General features: G+C 41.8%; 1 protein-coding gene across 2 annotated transcripts; it reads left to right on the top strand.

Moving 5' to 3' along the window:
- The first annotated feature begins 6,785 nt into the window (after positions 1–6,785).
- Positions 6,786–18,672, top strand: cebpg (CCAAT enhancer binding protein gamma). 2 transcript variants are annotated; one of them, XM_012961093.3, is made up of 2 exons: positions 6,786–7,023; positions 15,520–18,672. In XM_012961093.3, the coding sequence occupies exon 2, from the start codon at positions 15,595–15,597 to the stop codon at positions 16,006–16,008; it is 414 nt and encodes a 137-aa protein (XP_012816547.1). In that variant the 5' UTR covers positions 6,786–7,023; positions 15,520–15,594; the 3' UTR covers positions 16,009–18,672.
- The last annotated feature ends 3,414 nt before the right edge of the window (positions 18,673–22,086 follow it).

Below are 22,086 nucleotides of genomic sequence, written 5' to 3'. Positions count from 1 at the left end.
TTTTTCCTGCAAATATACTGAAATATGTACCTTGCTAAACAAGCCTGGAATTTTACCTATTTATGTTTATGATTTTTAACCTGTTTTTGTCCATTCAACTTGCAACAATAGTCTTTACATGCCAGCGCCCTTAGGCATTTCAGATTAAACCAGTAACTAAACATTAGTTGTGAACTGAAGACTGTTTGTTCTTACAAAGACTAGTGACTAATGCCTAAGAGAGACACTCAAGCATGAATATTTTTGAATTGTGAAAAACAAAATCAACTCTTTCTTGAAGCAGAGCTGGGACAAGAGGTACCGGCCTTTATGTATTTTATTTGCAGGACTGGCACTGCTCCATATTCTTCCTGATGCTGTTGATCTCTGCAATAAGTATTGGAGATGGGGGTAGGTAACTCCCTCCTCTGTTAGGACAGATCTGGAGCCAACATTGGGTAAGTGCCAACTTCATTAGAAGATGTAATGGACCATCCAACAGTGGCCACTACAGTGTTTACTGGGGCACAGAAGGCATCCCCAGCTCCCTCACTTACCATCTCTATCTAAACTTTAGGGAAATTCCCTTTTTCATAAATTTGTCCCTGAAAAGTATTGTGCTAGGTCTATAAAAAAAAACACATTCAACAAGTACCCGTAGGGGATCAATAGGGTTAAAACCCATACTGGATTAGGAAATCCCATTATTAGGTTTTCCCTGCAATTCTGTTAGCAGATCTAACAGAATTGCGAGCGGATCTTCTCCCGATATCCCCAAATACGGGTGGGCGATATCGGCTAATTCAGTCTTTGGCCCTGGTCTAAGGGACCGTTATCGGCAGCTAGAATCGACTGTGTATGGCTGCCTTAAGACTGGGTGTGCTAGAAGGCAGTTCTAAGCTCCAACATAGGAGCAGAAAATTGAGGTTGTCTCTCCCATGTAATAGTGCCTGTTAGTGAAGGGATCATAATGGATAGGGAATTAGGTTATAGAATTCCCTGGATGTTCCACTGGAGGTGATCCCGGTCCCTAAAGGATGTCACAGAGGTAAAGTAGCATTCCTGCCAATTCTATCTAAGGGAGTGTCAGTGTGTGAAATGCTGTTATTAATTATGCCTTAACCACTTTACCATGTACCCTGTGACTGTTAATAAATTGTTATTTTGGTTATGAATGCCTAGCATCCAGAAATGCTGTTTTGAGCAGCTGAGAGGTATAGTTCTGCAAAACTTCTCTCTTCCTCTACACGGTATTGTGAGGGCCCAGCTATTACTGTAAGTCTGATTAAACCAGTGCTCTACCCCAGTTAAGTGGGAGCTAGCCCACATACCAGATTTGAACCTTCCTGTGATCAGATATGTTTCCCAATACCATTCTACAGTGGCTTGCAAAAGTATTCGGCCCCCTTGAACTTTTCCACATTTTGTCACATTACAGCCACAAACATGAATCAATTTTATTGGAATTCCACATGAAAGACCAATACAAAGTGGTGTACACGTGAGAAGTGGAACGAAAATCATACATGATTACAAACATTTTTTACAAATAAATAACTGCAAAGTGGGGTGTGAGTAATTATTCAGCCCCCTGAGTCAATACTTTGTAGAACCACCTTTTGCTGCAATTCCAGCTGCTAGGCTTTTAGGGTATGTCTCTACCAGCTTTGCACATCTAGAGACTGAAATCCTTGCCCATTCTTCTTTGCAAAACCGCTCCAGCTCAGTCAGATTAGATGGACAGCGTTTGTGAACAGCAGTTTTCAGATCTTGCCACAGATTCTCGATTGGACTTAGATCTGGACTTTGACTGGGCCATTCTAACACATGGATATGTTTTGTTTTAAACCATTCCATTGTTGCCCTGGCTTTATGTTTAGGGTCGTTGTCCTGCTGGAAGGTGAACCTCCGCCCCAGTCTCAAGTCTTTTGCAGACTCCAAGAGGTTTTCTTCCAAGATTGCCCTGTATTTGGCTCCATCCATCTTCCCATCAACTCTGACCAGCTTCCCTGTCCCTGCTGAAGAGATGCACCCCCAGAGCATGATGCTGCCACCACCATATTTGACAGTGGGGATGGTGTGTTCAGAGTGATGTGCAGTGTTAGTTCCATTTTGGTCTCATCTGACCAGAGCACCTTCTTCCACGTTTGCTGTGTCCCCCACATGGCTTGTGGCAAACTGCAAACGGGACTTCTTATGGTTTTCTGTTAACAATGGCTTTCTTCTTGCCACTCTTCCATAAAGGCCAACTTTGTGCAGTGCACGACTAATAGTTGTCCTATGGACAGATTCCCCCACCTGAGCTGTAGATCTCTGCAGCTCCCCCAGAGTCACCATGGGCCTCTTGGCTGCATTTCTGATCAGCGCTCTCCTTGTTCGGCCTGTGAGTTTAGGTGGGCGGCCCTGTCTTGGTAGGTTTACAGTTGTGCCATACTCCTTCCATTTCTGAATGATCGCTTGAACAGTGCTCCGTGGGATGTTCAAGGCTTTGGAAATCTTTTTGTAGCCTAAGCCTGCTTTAAATTTCTCAATAACTTTATCCCTGACCTGTCTGGTGTGTTCTTTGGACTTCATGGTGTTGTTGCTCCCAATATTCTCTCAGACAACCTCTGAGGCCGTCACAGAGCAGCTGTATTTGTACTGACATTAGATTACACACAGGTGCACTCTATTTAGTCATTAGCACTCATCAGGCAATGTCTATGGGCAACTGACTGCACTCAGACCAAAGGGGGCTGAATAATTACGCACACCCCACTTTACAGTTATTTATTTGTAAAAAATGTTTGGAATCATGTATGATTTTCGTTCCACTTCTCACGTGTACACCACTTTGTATTGGTCTTTCACGTGGAATTCCAATAAAATGGATTCATGTTTGTTGCTGTAATGTGACAAAATGTGGAAAAGTTCAAGGGGGCCGAATACTTTTGCAAGCCACTGTATATACAGTATTTAAGCTAGAGTGGTGATGCTTTGTTGCATTCTAATAGTATTTCCCTGCTGCCATAGAAACTCCGAATTCTATATGCTAACTTCATGCTGGGAAAACCCCAAACACAAACCCTTTTCTATTATCTTCTGCTGGTAACATTTTAATAAAGCTATATGTCAGTAAAAATGTATACAGTGAAAATAGGAACTTCATACACAGACGTGCAGCAAATTCAATTACAATTATGTCAATTATGTTTTTCCCCCCCATGAAACAGTTCATTTACTGCATGTTGTGGCTTAATAAATTAGCAGTGTCCGATGTTTAAGTGTTAATGTATGCATGGTGTATGGTATTTCACAAAAGGGCGGGGCGTGTTGGTCGTGCATCTATAAATTCACAAGCCAGAAGAGGAAGCTGGCAGTGTTAGATAGCGGCCGGGGAGGAAGGGCGAGTGAGCAAGCGGAAGAGCTCAAGCCGAACCCGCCTGCGACCCGCAAGTGATGTGCTGAGGTCGATCTGGACCCGTCCCGCGGGTATCAGCACAGTCTGCACATTACTAGTGTACATGGCCAACTAGGTGGAATACAAACTAGTTACTTGCTGGAGGGTCAGGATTAGTTGGCAGGGCTAGATGTTTGGTAATTGCTGCTGTATAACCTGGTAATGGCCCCTTGGAGGTGGAACCAAATTATCTCTCTCGCTGTTAGAAAAAAAAAGTCCTTAAAGGGGACCTGTCACCCTAAGAAATAATTAAAATTTAGTTTTCTATTGTGTTTGTTAAGCAAAATTAACTTCACATACTAATAAATTATGTAAATCTTGTTTCCTTCAGTCTTGGGAATATACAATCAATATACAAGCCAGCAGGCAGCTGCCATTTTGTGGGCAAGCTTTGTATCACCCCAAAATCTTGTGTATGTGCCCGAATGGGGGACCTGATGCCCATGCCCATGCACTGGCTACACAATTAGATGGTGAGAAGGTAGGGAGAATGTGAGTGCTGAATGGAATGTTTAAGTAATTGTCTGCCCCGCCTCTATGCCCAAGCCATAGAGGTGGGGCAGGCAGTATATGATTGACAACTGGGATTTTTAAATGCATTTATAACGGGTTTGAATGTGTTAATATAAAAATGAATTTTGGTTTCATGTTTAATTTGAAAAGGACTTTTATTATACAACTTTTCATGCCTGGGTGACAGGTCCACTTTAAAAATGAGTATTAAATTAAGAGCCCAAAGAAGAGTGACTAAGCTAGTAAATGTACTTAATTCAATTAAGTAACCCAGCAGATGGGCTGCTTGCTCTCTTAGGCTAATGTCAGAATAGGCATCTGGGGTATATTTTCGGCAAGCCGAAAACCGCTTGCCGAGAATAGCGCCATCCGCCTCCTACCTGTGCCTGCACCCGAATGAATGAAATACACTCGGGTGCAAGCACATGTAGCTGATATCCACCAAAGATATGAAGTCTCATGTGTTTTTGCGGATATCAGCTACATGTGCCTGCACCCGAGCGTATTTCATTCATTCTGGTGCAGGCACAGGTAGGAGGCGGATGGCACTATTTTCGGCAAGCGATTTTCGGCTTGCCGAAATTATACACCAGACACCTCGTCTGACATTAGCCTAAGACTGAAGACACATGGGCATATTCTCGACAAGCGAAAAACGCTTGCCGAGAATACGCCCCGCTACGCAAGATTTACCTTACCTTGTGCCTGTCCCCAAATGAATAGAATACACTCGGGTGCAGGCACATGTAGCCGATATCCGCCAAAAAAACGCAAGACTTCGTATCTTCGGCGGATATCGGCTACATGTGCCTGCACCCGAGCATATTTCATTCATTTGGGTGCAGGCACAGGTAGGAGCGTATGGCGGTATTTTCTGCTTGCTAAAATATACACCATACACTCAGTGTGGCATCAGCCATTGAGTTGGGCTATGGTGCTTTTAACTTTTGATCACTGCAACATGAGAAAGATCTTTTAACATTCATTTGAGTGGAAACTGATGTGGGTCAAATACAAGAGATCCTCTGCACTCACCCATTATCAATATATAAAACACTAGAGCCATGAATATCCTGTAAATTATATCCTAATAAAATATGCTTTGTGACATTATCAGTATAACTGGTGCTTAGTGATTTAATTTTCATCACGACTCACTTGTATATTTTAATAAACCTCCTGTTTAAAAATATGAGGATATTATAAGTTAGCTTGGATTCCATGACCTGTATAAAAACACTAGGGCCTTGTGTTTTTATATGATTTTAGAACTCCTCAGTGACTCAATATCCTTATATTTTACAATAGGGGGTATATTATTCACTATATTAAAGTGCACCCAACACCCCCATTTTGTTTCCCCCACCAGAGGTGGCAGTATACATGGTCTTTATTTGTTTAAAACTTACCTTCAAGTCAGAAATTAAAAAATGAGCACCAGCTTTTAGACGACTGGGAGTAACATCAGAGGTGTTAGTGAGCAACATGTTGCTCATAAACCAATGGTTGGGGATCACTGGGTTAGGGGGAAACAATAGTTTTCCTTGAAAAAAAAAAAGCCCATTTCAGCGCTAGGCTAGCTGCACTGGGAGGCCATGGGCAGCCATGTTGTGACACACATGTACATAATAAGCAAGTGCCACAACTCATTATGCGCGTGGCTGTGATGTAGGAGGATGAGTTGTATTAACCGCTCCCATGTCAGGCGCATGAGCATACTGAGCAAGCGGGGAAATTCTGTCAATATGCACATGTGTGCCAAACAACTTGGCCACCCGCACCGGGCGTTCCCTCCGGCGGCAGCTATTTTTTTCCTAGAAAAACTATATAGGGGAAACAGGGATTGTCTTTCCATATATTGCAATATATTAAAGTCAAAGAAGCCTTCAATGGCACCCGATCAAAATCTTCTAAGCCGCCCGATCGGCGAGTCAACCGATATCAGCAGCCTCCTGCGATAACGGTCGCCTCACCGACTTGCCATACATGCAACAAATATTGTACGAAACAAGGTTTCGTATGATATTAACGGTGTGTCTATGGCCAGCTCTAGATGTCACTGTGATCCTCACAGTATACACGGTCCCTTAGACCGATTCGGCAGCTAACCGGCTCGTGTATGGGCACTACCGACAGGCCTGCCCGACCGATATCTAGCCTGAAATCGCCCAGATATCGATCGGGCAAGTTAAAAAATCTAGTCGGAACGGGGACCGCATCGGCTCGTTGATGCGGTCCCCAGACCGACTTTGCCTAAACCCGTTGTTATAATTCGATCGTTTGGCCCCAGGGTAGGTGGCCCACCCGTAGGTGGGGGATATCGGGAGAAGATCCGCTCGCTCCACCCACAGAACTTACAATTGTATTTAATATTACACAGCACAGGGCACTACTTTCTGGGGATAGGGCAGTCTGTTATGACAGGGGCAAGTGATGAGTAGAAACTGGACCATTATTGCACATATTTGGACAGAACCAGGAACAGACAGCTTACCAGATAAAAGCTGAACAGGTACCATCCCTGTTGGACTCAACGCTGGGCCTCAAAATGAAATATTAATATAAAAAAAATTGAAAACCACTAAATTAAGATCAAGTATAAAAATTCTAATTGATTTTAGACAATTGTTAAGTTCTCCATTAAATTTTAGTGTAACATGCTGATAAGATACGTCTCCATTAAGTAAATAGTTTGGCAGCACCCTGTATGATACAGTTCTGCAGAACACATACAGGTGAGGAGTGCAAACGAGGCTGTTCCAGGGACCTCATAGGGAAGGACAGCAACTTGTAACAATAAAGTTACATATGAAAAAGAAAAAAATGGACTTGGGATCTATGGGCGGGGCCGCTCACCACTTGCCAACGACGGATTGGCTGCCTCTGCTGCCTGTCGGGGGATTGCATCATGCTGCCCGAGAGAGGAAAGATCCGAGTGATTTCGCAACAATCTATTGTGCGGTTCGGATGATCCACAGCCCCGAGTGTCCGGAGGAGGAGTAACCTACGGATCCCTAGTGAGGACAGGGGAAACAAGTCGTGGGGGAGGGATAGGCTTCCCTCCCCGGGCAGGAGGACCTCGAAGCCATCAGGTAAATTGTACTGTACCGGAGTAGAAACGTCTCAGAACGGCTGCCTTTTACCTGGCACCCTGCAGGTGTTCGGCTGTATTTCCCTTCAGCGCTCACAGTGTCTGGGTGGTAGGGCATACTGGCATTTGTACCTAGAGACACCACTTCAGACACTTCATGGCAGTCGCATAACTCAGAGGGGAAGAAGTTGTAATTAAAAGTTGGGGTTCAGCCTTTAGTTGGGATACCATCGGCCTCCAGCTGTGGCAGGGCTTTCCTTCTGATGGGGGTTATGGGATTTGTAGTTCTGTAACAGCCTGAGCGTTACCCTTCTAATGCAAGAAGCATACGTACATCGCAAAGCCTTAAGTGCTAACTGTTACCGGAGGGCTGGCAGGGAGATGCCGCCCTGGGAATTGACATAGTTTGTGAGTGGCTTTGCGCTGATCCACACTCAGCCCACTGTCGCATCCGACTATATCGCACATGCAACAGTTGTGCTCTAAACCTTGACTATTCCGTAGGTTTAAAGTAACAGCTTTCGGTGGGTGCTGCTGGCCATCCCCCCATGTTGTCCTCCTGAAAAGTCTGACCCAGACTATTCTGTATTGCATAGCTTTGCCTGTGCACATAGGAACAAACTCATTCCTTATATCAGATATTTCCTATTATATGTGCTTTATAGGTGTGTGATGCTTTTAGAGAGTGGGGAGAGCCCTGGCGGATACTGGTAGGAGTACAAACTGTGTAGAGGGAGAAGCCCCTGCCTTAATGTGCTTTGTATTGTATGATGGACCATTAGCCACTATTCAAAAACAAACCGAATACTCACTGAACACTGCAATAGTGTATTTACTGAGCCTGTTATGCCAGGTGGGAAACTACCAGTTGTAATGGACATTGTGACAGCCAGTGATGGTTATGGCAGACCCCAGATCCCAAACAATTTGGTTTATAGTTCATGTGCCTAGCTGGGTGTTGATAGAGGGGATTTGGCCTTGAAAAAAATGGTATTGCTTATTATAGGCTGTCTTGTCTATTCAGAGTTATTGTTTTTCAACGGATTAAGAGTTCTATGGTTGCTAAGCAGTATATGTAAGGGATATTTTTTTATAATAACACCTAACAATGATTACTTAAAAGATAACTATACCCCCGGGTGCAAAAAGCCCCCTTAACTATCATTGCCTAGACGCCCTCACCTCGCAGTTGAGGTGGATTTCCTGCTACCTGCAACTGCACATGAGCAAGCAGGTTCATATCAGCGGAGAGACTTTCTGTGTATCTAACTGGTAGTGTAGAATATTGTATAGTTTCAGGAACTGATTTAACTTGCCTGTCTGCCTGGAGGTGCAGCCACATTCAGTTCACTACTTTCCAATGTAATTGATGGGATCATTAGTCAACCCAGTGTTCTCTTTGACCAGTATACTATGGTGAGAATACACTTGTGACTGAAGTACTAAATTGCAAATTTGGCCTGACTGCTTACAGTCTGAATGACCAAGATGTCTGAATAATTGTGGGCATACATGTTAAGATCTGCTTATTTGGCGAGGTCAGCAGATGATCATATCTTCTGCCAATATGCCCACCAAAGGTGGGCAATATCAAGCTAAATCAATAATTTTACCCTAGGGCCAAATGAATGCAGCCCACAATCCAATGGGAAAATCAAGCCTGCCGATTGACCACTGGACAATTTTCGGGCAGATATCATTTAGGAGGTTTGTCGGGGTGGGGGGCATACGCATGCAGATAAGCTGCCGAATCAAGTCGGCAGCTTAAATCTGTCCCTGGGCACCTTTAGTTAGCTTGTGTGTCCAGTGGTTGCAGGTTAACTTAGCTGCCTTAGAACAAGGAGAATCAGGATATGATGGTGACTTAACGCTTCAGTTAGTAAAAACAGTAATGGGCAGTCAATTATCAAGCCAATAATATTTAAAGTAAATGCTGTATATTCATTTACAGATAATCTTTAAGTTGTTTGTATGTTCACCCTGTGCTTGTGTAGGTTTCCTCCCAAGAATGACAATTCTACAAGCATTAAATAGTATAAAACCGGTAGGGAATTGAATAGAAAGACACTTAGCAAGCCCCCCATGAGATGAAGATCAGAGGCCAAGGTTGTGCCCGTAGCTTTCTTGTTGATATCTATAGTTTACCCTGTGTAGTGAGTTACATTGAATTCTAAACTTGGATTTGCTAGCAAGTTGATGGTGGCATGTACTGTGCAAGTGTGATCATGTTTAGCTGAATGCTGGGTGTCTCACTTACCTCATACAGAAAGTAAAACTATTCCAGAATAACCCATGACTGTTTCAGAGTTTCCATACTGCACTTTGTGCTTAGTATGACTCAGGATTTCAGGGCAAATGCTTAGTAGCGGAGAAAATTGTGCCATTCTGGCAGCAGCATTAGAAATGCCACAAACCTCACTGGATTCTAACTGATTCCTGAACTGACAGGGTTTCTGCTCCAGTCTTACATGTCGCATCATTCTCAGGAACTGTTAGTAAGGTGTGTGTTCCGCAAGCGTGTGCAGCCACACGTATTTAGTCACGTAGCTGTGAGCCACATTTCATTATATAAGTATCTTAAAGTGATACCGACACTAAAAAACTACTTTTCAAAATATTATTGTACCTAAAAAGTTACCTATAGGTCATGTTGATAATTTTTCACAGATAGGGCTGCTTTTTGTTACTTGAAGTTCCTAAACCTGACTGTTTAATCAACCTGACTGTCCCTTCTCAACCTGTTGGTTAAAGCTTATAATGCTAACAGACTACTGGAGTACAGATATGGCAGCCTCCTCATAGAGGAACATGGGGGATCAGATAGGTAATATAAAAGCACTGGGCAAATACTTTTAAGGCAAAATTATAAATAGCATGGAATGACAATGATAGATGTTAAAAAAGGTTTAATTTTTGGTGTCCGTATCTCTTTAACTAAACAGCATGGGTTGAGTCAGCTTGCAGGCTGTATGTGGCCTATGACTCATAGCCAAGGGGACTCCAAACCAGCACTAAAAGGATACAGTTGTTCTATTAGATCTCTGTACTTTGCCTTGTCAGATTCAATGCTGAGGTTCTAGCAACATTAACAGTGTTATATTAAGCCTCAAAGACAGTGTTAGCTGCTTAGTTCAAGGTGCACTGAAAATCCATCTGTGTTGCACCTTGTCCTGTCACTGTAGGATAAACAATTAAAAGTGACAGAGCACTTTTCCCAGAATCCTCTAGCCAACACCAGCTCTCAGTCCCTCATTAGGTGATTGAATAGGTTGTGTGTTTTAGAGAACTGGGTGGTGTGTCAACACTACATGGCTACTTTTATATTTACTCCAATGATAATATCCTGTGCATTACTATTTTAAAATAATGAATTATATTAACTTTTTTAAGTTCTAGTTTGTCACCCTTGAAAGCCTTTTTCCTTGCATGGCATTTTGTTAACCTTGTGTATGCTGGAAACACAAATAGTGCTGGCAGTGTTAAAAGTGGTGCATACACCTTTATTCTACAGAGCTCCCAAAGTGCAGATTTCGACCTCAGTCTGGAAAAGGTCTGAAATCCGTAGAGACACTGCTCTAGAACAACCGGAGGCATGTGCAGATCTGTTACACACCGGCACCAGTTGCAAAAGGCTGATTCAGGCACAGGATATTGTAATGCTGCCCACACTGGCGCCGCCGGTGCTTGCCAAAGGGCAGTGCATGTATAGTTTAAGCATGTCATTGAGTTTACAGCTTATTTGCCTATGATGAACAGTTTGTTAACTATATGTATCCCAGACACAGGAAAGTTCTGTCCCTCATCACTCAATGACTGCTCTTGTAAATATCAAGCCAGGAGATGACAGTAAAACACCCAACTGCCTTTAAAGCTCATATAGAAGTCAGAAATAATTGCTGAAGTGTTTGTGTCTTCCTTTCACCACCATATGTTTCTCAGGCACCATGTTTCCCATAGATTACTGTGGGAAGCGATGACAATGTGGTTTGACTGACCCTGTTTGCTGCCTGATAGCAGTGGCTGTCAAAATGCAGTGCTTTTGTTCTTTTAGTTATTAATAGTAGAGGGACATTATGTTGAAAAATTATCTACTTAAGTATATGATTTTGGCCTTCCAGATATTAATACAGCCTTTTCAGTTCTTAAATCATGTTATGCTTTATTTATCACATTTAAACAGATTGGGGGAATGGCCCATGCCTGTGGAAATCTTTTCAGTGATTCTTATTAGTAATTGTTAGTTAATTTGTGTTGAACCCATTGGGCACCTCAGCAGCCTTAGTGTTGCAAGTATGTTTGGAGCACTGTCTGACAGTCTGTTCCCAATAAACAAATGTCTGACAGATTCCCCAGTTCGTCATATCACTTCAGATCTTTTAGATATAAGAATCATGACAAACCTATCTGTTAATATAGCAAGCACTATACATGTATGCATACATACAGTGATGCTTGAGAGTTTGTGAACCCCTTTAAAATGTTCTGTATTTTTATATAAATGTGACCTAAACATCATTTGATTTTTAAGCAAGTCCTAAAAGTAGATGAAGAAAGCCTAGTTAAACAAATGAAACAAAAATTATTATATTTGGTCATGTATTTATTGAAAAAAAAAAAATGACCCAATAACACATCTGCATGTGGTACAAGTAAGTGAATCCTTAGTATTATCATATATTTTGAAAGTGGTATCAGAGTTTGGTGTTTTTAGTCAATGCGATGACAATCAGTGAGAGTGAGACCCTGTTTTATTTAAAGCAGCGTTTTTCAACCACTGTTCCGCGGCACACTAGTGTGCCGCGAGATGTTGCCTGGTGTGCCGTAGGCAGGGCACCAATGTACTAGGGGGGCACTGCTCTTGGCACCAATGTACTAGGGGGGCACTGCTGCTGGGCACCAATGTACTAGGGGGGCACTGCTCTTGGCACCAATGTACTAGGGGGGCACTGCTGCTGGGCACCAATGTACTAGGGGGGCACTGCTGCTGGGCACAGAGTTAAATTTTTTAACATTTTCTAATGGTGGTGTGCCTCGTGATTTTTTTCATGAAACAAGTGTGCCTTTGCCCAAAAAAGGTTGAAAAACACTGATTTAAAGAACATACATACAACACATTTGTGGATGTGTATCATGGCTTGAACAAAGGAGGTGTCTGAGGACTTCAGAAAAAGAGGTGTTGATGCCCATAAAGCTGGAAAAGCTTAGAAGACTATCAAGAGTAAGGACTCCACCAATCAACAGTCAGATTGTGCACAAATGGAAGGAATTCAAGACCGTTTTTACCCTACCCTGAAGTGGTCGGCAATCAAAGATAGATGTCTTGCAGTTAGTTAAGGGTGAAGACACATGTAGCTACTAGTAGCAGCTACTTGTCATGGCTTGTTGTCAAGACAACAATCCTAAACACACAAGTCTTCTACCAAAGAATGGTTAAAGAAGAATACAGTGAATGTTCTGGAATGGCCAAGTCCTGACCATATCCAATTGAAATGTTGTGGAAAGACCTAAAGTGAGCGGTTCATGTGAGGAAACCCACCAACATCCAAGAGCTGAAGCTGTTCTGTACATAGGAATGGGCTTAAAAAAGTTTAGTTGCCGTTATTGCTCTGTGCAAGTGGGTCACAAAAACCCTGCAGATTAGGGAAAGATTTACTAGAATGGTGGAAATTGCAGACTGCCAATTCTCTCCTGGTATTGTTTTCTCTGGGGGTCTGTGTGCTGAACAGATGCTTTTCTCCTTAGAGATTTCATGGCAGAACTGTGTGTGATGCTTCAGTTGCTCTGAGCTCACAGTGTAATGCTTATTGCTGGAAGCACGCTGTTACGGAAGGGTTTGCAGGACGGCACTCGCATGGGGATGATGCAATGCATCTGAAATGATACAGTGAAGTCATTCTAAGTATAGAGGCTGCAGAAGGCTAAGTAATTGCAGCTTTGGTTCTCTTACCTATATATTCTTCTGCACATAGAATCCACTGTATACACATGATGTGTCTCCGAATCAGTAGGAAGGCAGTTTTAGTATTGCACTTGACTCTGATATTTATTTATTATTTAAATAAAACTTTGTTGGTTTGTTTATTGGTTGGTAGGCAGCAAGCACAGGGTAGTAGTAAAATGTATACTACCTTGGGGATACAATCTGTTGATTATTTGGATACAGAAAGTTGTAATTTTCCCATGTAATAAGATCATCTGATCAGGTATGGGATCCGTTATCCAGAAAGCTCCCATAGACTCAATTTTAACGAAATTTTAACATTTTGTGGCCATACGGAGCAATGGGGACTTCTCCCCACTGCTCCGTATGGTAGTTTAAATGGCTACACATGCGCGCTTGCGTCATTGCGGGGGGGGGGAGATGCATGAGCGCCGGGGGGGCCCGAATGGGGGGCGGCCTCGGGGCGCCTGGATTTGAAATCCGGCGCTGGGGACCGAGACTCCAAAGATGGAGTGGACCATGGTAAATACTCTTATCCAGAACCTCTGGACTTTAGGGCAAGACCGCCATATGTTGATAAGGGGCCCGAAATATGTCGTGTATGGCATAAAAATAAAAGCGTTTTTTGTGCAGCAATTTTGCATTTTGTCTCGTGCTTCCCCCTATATATATTTTTCGATTCAACATTGGCTGAGAGTGCGGCTCTATTGCTGGGGGTTTGCATAAGGTCTGTAAGGCTGGGCGCAGAGGACCTATCTAGTCGACCACCATATGTGGAACATCGTACCTTGCTGGTCACAAGCCCGGAAGCATCTTGGGTCGACTGTGGGTATAAATTTCGATATACGGGCTGGGACTAGATACCACCTGAGGCAAACTACAAAGTTCTCCTTAAGGAGGGAAACATTGCGTGAAAAGCATTTGACTGTTAACTATATAGAGTCCCAATCCTCTTGTGCCAAGCTAGATTGTATATCAGTTTGCCATGCCGTAACATATAATAGGCTTTTAGCTGTGCCTTTTTCAATTGTAACCAAAATTTTGTTGTCTACTCTCCTAAAATGCCTACTTATGGTTGGTGATGAAATATCTTGTTCTGCTGACAATGTAATAAAGGTGATAGATTTGTGTTGGCTTGTTTAGGAAAGGGAAGCAGTAGGTGTCTCAGGTTCATCCTGTGTTGCCTTACGCTACTAACAGACCCAAGGGACCCCGTTCCTCATTAACCAAACATGTTTCTGATGGTACTGATGCACAGTCTACACAATAATCATAATATGAAGCAGATAAAAATGCTTAATGGTTTTGTGCAACAACTATAGGATTTTTCCTGTGTGCAGCTCTTATGAGCAGGGCCCTCTATCTCCTGCATAGTCAGAACCATAGATCATGTCATGGAGGGCAATGAGAATAGGGTTTACGTTCTCTTTCAGCCTATAAGCATGGTGCTCACAGCTGAGCACAAACGCAGCAGGCTGTATTCCCATTAGAGTATTGGCTTATGGAATGAAGTTGTGGCAGCTGGGACCACAAAGCAGAATGAAGACCACAAGGGAGTTCACCAAGAAAAACAACTATACCTATTAATAATACAACTTGTAGGTGTGATTGTTGGATCACAAAAGGATGTTTACAAAAATAAAGTAAGATTTTGGTTCCTTTTAGTGATATAAAAACAAGCGCAACATTAGACACTAAACTGAAAGTGAAACAGAACCTTGCTAAGAAATTATACACCTTATGTTTACAGGCCAGATTCCATATTTATATGATTTCTTTTATCTGGTGCTTTATTTTTGCATGTTTGCATTTGGTATCTTTTATCCCCAAACCATATTTTTTATTTTAGCCTCTTTCACTAACCTGTCATTTCTTCCAACCACACAGCTATGGGTGAGCATTGAAACGGATGGCAAACATGGAATTTTCACTGCCACTCTTAACAGTAACCGTAGCAATCAGAATTCCCATCTGCCTGTCAATCCTACTAGTACTATTGAATCTAAAGTGCCCTATTGGACATGCACAAAGAGGTGACAGGCAGACATCAAGCTATCTTTTTGGCACCAGTGTCCACCTGTCACTATTGTTTGTGTATCAGGTGGGGCACTATGTATTCAGTAGAATTAGGGCTCCGGCACATGGTGAGATTAGTCGCCCGTGACAAGGGAGATGTCGCCGAAGTACCATCCCACCGGCGAAAATGTAAGTTGCCAGTGGGATGGCACACGCTGCGCAAGCGATTTTGGCAAATCGCCGAAGTTGCCTCGCGGAAAATAGGGTATTCAGAGTGTAATGGAGATCCACACATCACAGGGCTTAGAGGTGATGAGGAACAACTTTGAAAAAGTCTTCTTTATCACCTCTAATATATAATATATATTATAAGTGTACTTTTCTAAATTTTGGATAGTCATATTATACAGACTAAAGACTGGGCGGTTTCTATTAATAGGCAAACAGAAGTCAGCAGAAAGTATTACTGTAGTTGTGAATGCTAAGCTACCATGTTTTGATTTTTTCTGTCCATAATAATATATATTTGTTTTATTTTAGGTATATATTACTGGACATTGAACAGCAGAGAGTCCTCACATTTATCCATTTATCTTTAAGGACAAGTTAGACCAAATGAACCAGTCCCCTTCCACCGCATCTGAGGGCCTGAGCGATGCCCTGCCAGGGAGCCCAGCAACACCACAGCTTGTGCCGCTAAACCCTGGAGGCGGAGGCAAAGCTACCCCTCCAAGCAAAAACAGCAAAAAGGGTCAACGATTGGACCGTGGAAGCGAAGAGTACCGTCTGCGTCGGGAACGTAACAATATGGCTGTCAAGAAGAGCCGCTTAAAAAGCAAACAAAAGGCTCAAGACACACTGCAAAGGGTCAACCAGTTGAAAGAAGAGAATGAAAGACTGGAGGCCAAAATCAAGCTACTTACCAAGGAGCTGAGCGTGTTGAAAGACCTGTTCTTAGAGCATGCACACAACCTGGCAGACAATGTGCAGCCAGAATCCAGCACACCCGGACAGGAGTCAGCTGGGTAGTAACCAATTTGAAGATCTACCACTAATTATTGGTGGACGAGAATAACTTTTTTGAGGGGTGGGAGAGCTCTGAATTCCTGCATTGTCTTTTGATTACAGGCAACATGCAGCAGTAGGGGCTGTAGTAACTGATTGTGCTTTCAGTCTGGGATCCAGTAATTTATACAGGAATGTTTGGTGTTGAAGTTTGTCTGTAGGTCTTCTGGTGCAACCCATTTGCTTTGGAAAGTTATTACAGAAAGGAAGCATAGAGGGGCAGTATTCACCTTGCACAAGCCAGAGAAAAAGGGCTTTTTTAAATAGTTATAGTTCACATGGGATATGAATTGTTTTTATATGAACTCTCTCCTCTACAGTATTCACTGTGGGAGGAGATTGAATCATATAGTCCCCTCTTTCACAAATCGTGTCTGAGAGTGCAGGCAGCACATAAGGGAGAAGCTTCTTCTCCCTCTTTGCTATTGGTGGCAGAGCAGAACTTAAGCAAGATGGAGGCAGCTGATATTAAAAAAACAAAACTGTTCCTTCTCCATGTCCACTATCTAATGGGATACTGTCATAAAGATCATTTCGTGCCTGAAACCACATGGTTATCAGAGTAGTATTATGGAGAGGGAAAGAAGCGATTTCCTTGAGCTTTTGAAAGTGAGCTTTTCTTCTTTAATACAGTAATGTAGTATGCGACTGGCCGTAAAGCATTATTACAGAGCAAAAAAACTCCTGTGCAGCAATTCTCTATATATGAATGCCTCAGAGTTTTCATTGTTTACATTTACACCACATTGACTATTAAAGCAGGCCACATGCACTGCTTTAGCTGTTGATTCTGGCCATCAAGATTTTGTTTGGTTAGTGGACTGCTTATAGGGCCAAACCAACACCCTCCGCCAGATACTGACAGGCAGGTTTAAAAGTTCTGTCGGCCAAGGACTGCTTCGGTTGATGCGGTTGGTTCTCTTTCAAGTCTGATCTGATTGTTGGTAGAGTGCCAAATGGTTGGATCAGCCTGATTTGACCAGTAAATGGACCATCGAAGTGGGTGAAGATAGGATTGAAGTGGGTGAAGATAGGATTGTTTGACCAATCTTACTGTGTAGAGCTAGATAGATGAGAATAAAAAAATCTAAGTATCCTGGATAAAGCAACTGGCTTCAGATGGCAGTATCCCTTTTAATATTTTCAACATAAGTAGTATCCATTTTTGGAATTATATGAGGCATTGGTATTTATTGCCCCTTTTATTTTTGGTGAACTAATAGAAACAGAATTACATATTTAATTTAACCATTCTGACTGTATATATTTGTTGATAATAGAAGTAAAAACTATTTTTTCACCAGGCTTCTTAGCGAGACTATATAGTCTTTAGAATCTACTCACATGTACTCTGATTATGGAAGGTTTCGGATTAGGATTGTCAAACTGTGGCCTCTCTAGCTGTGGGAAATAACACAATCAGTGACTGGCTGACAATTGGTATTTCTTTCCCAATAGATGTTTTTTTTTTTAATGTAAATAAATTCTATTTTACTGTTATCTGGTGATTGATATTCCCCTAGGCTTCTTTACATGATGACTGCATTTTCTCAACATAAATTCGATTAATATATAATTATAATATATTGCTAATTTTTAAAAAAAACCTTATTTGTAAACATCCTGTTTGGTGATCTTTTGAGATTATGTAAATGCAAACTCTATATCCGTTGCACCTATAGATTACTGCATTCGAAGTGGTTTATGCATATGGATTATACAGGAAAGGTTTGTCTGCATGGGTTTTACACTTCATTTAGCATTGAATGCAAAGGTTTTTCTTTGATTAGCAAAAAAAAGATGCAGATGAATTGACTTTTGCATGCTTTTAGGGAAAGAAATTTCAAGAAGACATTCACTGAGCTCTTTATCAAACCCCTTGGTACTGCAAAATCCCTCTCGGGACAAGGAATTCCCAACATTACTTTTTTTTTTTTTAAGACTACAATCAGAATTTTTCTAAGGGTCAGGTTATTACCCTGTATTATCAGTTCTGGTATTATGCCTAACGCACAGCAGTCACTCATGTAAATGAGGCCAAACACCTGGAAACATTTTAACTAACAGTGACCCCCAAATGTTTATTTCATTGTATAAAAATTATTACTAAAATAATCGTGTTGCATTGTATTAATTAGTCAAAATGAGGCCAATCACTACTTGGCTATTGTTAAGAAAATTACTGGATCTATCTTATTAAACCCACCTCTCCTTTTCCCCTCTGCCAAACTGCATCTTCTAATTTACTTCTGAATAAGTTCATGTTATGGATGTACCAAATCCAGGTTAGGACGAATCCCAGTTGATTTTGCAGAATTCAGATTCAGTCATTTTTTTTTCACAAGAACTGAATATGAGCCCTCAGTGTCTTCTGACTTTAAATCTCTGGACAATTCAATACAATGTTGTTTGTCCATAGATATTGCTGGGTTTCTTTGTGGTTTTTTTTCTTTTTGCTCATTTTAAAATGCAAATTCAGCTTGGCCAAACCTGAAAACTATGGATTCTGTGCATTCCTAATTTATATTTGGTGTGAGGTATGACTGTGATTCATTATGTATTTAAATGACCACTGTGCCTTACTACTATAACCGCTAAATATATATTAAATGCCCTTGTTATTCAAATGGAGTTTGAGAAGTGGAATGAAGACTAAGTAGTTTTGTGTATATAAATGATTGATGTATTTATACCAGTGCTGTCCAACTTCTGTTGTACCGAGGGCCAGAATTTTTCCGACCTACGTGGTGGAGGGCCGATAATGGAAGCCAGTTTTGACCACTCCCCTTTTTGAAACTGCACCCACTTGAAACCACATCCATGTTATCACATGACCATACCCATATTAATGGTTTTAGTACAGCAAAAACCTGCCATACTCACTCTGCCTGCCCTACCCTGCCTGTGTGCCATACTCTGCCTGCCCTACCCTGCCTGTGTGCCATACTCTGCCTGCCCTACCCTGCCTTTGTGTGTGCCATACTCTGCCTTCCCTACCCTGCCTGTGTGTGCCATACTCTGCCTGCCCTACCCTGCCTGCGTGCCATACTTTCACTGTGTGTGCCATTCTTGGCTGGTTTGTGCCATACTTGGCCTGTATGTGCCATACTCTGCCTGCCCTACCATGCCTGTGTGTGCCATATTCTGCCTTCCCTACCCTGCCTGTGTGTGCCATACTTTGCCTTCCCTACCCTGCCTGTGTGTGCCATACTTTCACTGTGTGTGCCATTCTTGGCTGGTTTGTGCCAAACTTGGCCTGTGTGTGCCATACTCTGCCTGCCCTACTCTGCCTGTGTGTGCCATACTCTGCCCTTCCCTACCCTGCCTGTGTGTGTGCCATACTTTCACTGTGTGTGCCATTCTTGGCTGGTTTGTGCCAAACTTGGCCTGTGTGTGCCATACTCTGCCTGCCCTACTCTGCCTGTGTGTGCCATACTCTGCCCTTCCCTACCCTGCCTGTGTGTGCCATACTCTGCTTGCCCTATGATGCCTGTGTGTATGGCACACACAGGCAGCCTACAGTGACACAATGCTGGCACTGCTCCTACAGTCTGCACAATAACTATATATTAAAAAACTTTTTAATTGCAGTACCACCTCAGTATATGTTCTTTTTGTAGTATGCAGGGATTATTTGTGGGTTTCTACTGCTCCTGAGGTGTGAACAGGGGAACAATGGGGGTGATTACAGCCTGAGGTGTGAACACTGCAGGGGGTGAACAATGCAGAGATTAAAAGGTGTGAACAGTACAGGGGATTATATATTTAAACAATACAGCCTGATTACAGCCTGAATCTGAGGTGAGAACCATGCAGGGGACCAGTTAATCACAGTACTGATACCATTTAAAGCTTACACAAGAGTAAGCCATCAAAGCAGCCAGACAGGTGGGGGGCCACACAGAGGGGGGTCGCGGGCCGCCAGTTGGACAGCACTGATTTATACAATTATAGTTATAGTGCTGCTTTGTTTTCAAAGGAGTGGTTCACCATTAAGTTAACTTTTAGATTAGTATGGCCAATTCTAATTAAGTTTTCAATTGGTCTTTATTATTTGTTTTTTATAGTTTTGTTTTTTTTTGCCTTTTTTCCCAACTCTTTGCAGCTTTCAAATTGGGGTCACTGACCCCAGCAGCCAAAAAACTATTGCTCTGTGAGGCTACAGTTTTATTGTTATTACATTACGTTGTATTTTATAGCTTATTTTTCTATTTAGGTCCTATCCTATTCATATACCAGTCTCTCATTTAACCTCTCTGGTTGCTAAGGTAATTTGTACCCTAGCATCCAGATAACTGCTAAAACTATAAACTAGAGATCTGCTGAACAAAAAGTTAAATAACAAACTACAAATAATAAAAAAATTGTCTCAGAATATTACTCTCTACATCGGGGATACACAACTTTTTTGGCACGTGAGCCACATTCAAATGTAAAAAAAAAAAGCTGGGGAGCAACACAAGCAGGAAAAAAGTTCCTGGGGGTGCCAAATAAGGGCTGTTATTGCCTATTTGGAAGCTCAATGTAGACTGAGCTCTGTCAGTACATCTGTATTTTATGAAATCAAAACTTGCCTTTAAGCTAGGAATTCAAAAAAGAAGCACCTCCATAATTCTTTCCGATATTAAACCTGTATATAGTTTTTCATTTTATTTATGCAGAATAAAACTTATATTTTAATGGGAACTTTATCTTAGATACTTATGAAGGGGAGGTGCATCTTTTTAAGGTCATACTGTCCAATTTTCTACTTTTTTTTTTTTTTTTTTCCAGTGTTCAGATGGGGGTCACTGACTCCAGCAGCTAAAAAACTACTGCTCTGTGAGGCTACAAGTTTATTTTTATTATTACTTTTTATTACTTACCTTTCTGTTCAGACTGTCTCCTATTCATTTTCCAGTTTCTCATTTAAATCAATGCCTGGTTGCTAGAGTAATTTGGACCTTAGCAACCAGATAGCTGCTTTATAAAAAAGCTAAATAAATTAAAAATAATAAAAAAAATAAAGACCAGTTGCAAATTGTCACTTTCATACTAAAAATGAATTTAAAGTTGAACCACCCCTTTAATATCTGCTGCTAATTGGACTGGTTATAGAGCAGCCAAGTAGTATTCAGCCTGCACAAAAGAAGATGGGGAGCTATTGGGGGCATCTTTGGAGGCATCTTTGGAAGCTGTCTTTATAAGGGATCCAGTAAAGGGACAGATATCCAGGCATGAATGTGTTGCAGAAGTGACCTTTGCTGATCTGTATGGGTGGGGCCTGGATAGAGTGGCAAAAGTTAAGTTACTGCTGTAGTGTCTTCTGATGCTTCTCTGCTCAGTTATATTGCTCTTATCACATTGAGTGATAGAACTGTGCAAAGTTTGGGCAGAAAAATCTTAGGGGTGAGCAAAATTGGGGCTGTTTGCCAACCAGTCCACCCATACTATGCTGTCACTAAAAGCTGTGAAGGGTATCATCAAATCCAGCTGCTCCCACTTAGTTCATGCAAAGAAGAAGTATTGCACCATCCCCCGAGCATGCTTATTTTAAAGTCATTCTAGAAAATATAGCAGCTTACATAAGTTTGCACTGATAGGCTAGTTACATGGGTGTTGTTTCTGGATAGTGAATTACACACAAGGAATATAACTTATCTTGTATATCAACCTCTAAGGAATCGTACAACTTTGCTAAAGGCTAATACAAATGTGTGTATCAATGGTACAGGTCACACCAGGTCTGGCATCGGTCCCAAGTTCAAAGTGTCATGGTATCACAATTCAAAATTCTGGTTAAGTACATTAGAAAACCTAGTACTGAGTATATAAATAGTAAAGGGACTAAAGAAAAAAAAAAAAAGGAAAGAAAATACGAATACCTACACTTACAAAGCTTCACCATCAATCTGTTTTTTGGTTACTGGGGTGAGTGAGTGAGTGACCCCAAGAACCAGACAACTTCTTTGCTCCAAACTTGAATGAATCATTATGAAGGCAAATAATTAACGGAAAACGGCACAAAATAAATAAAGAAGAAAAAGGGAAATAGGTCCATGT

Source organism: Xenopus tropicalis, chromosome 4 (assembly GCF_000004195.4).
Source record: "Xenopus tropicalis strain Nigerian chromosome 4, UCB_Xtro_10.0, whole genome shotgun sequence".
Classification (NCBI taxonomy): domain Eukaryota; kingdom Metazoa; phylum Chordata; class Amphibia; order Anura; family Pipidae; genus Xenopus; species Xenopus tropicalis.
Note: the sequence above shows the minus strand (reverse complement) of the source record. Positions and strands in the feature narration are given on the sequence as shown.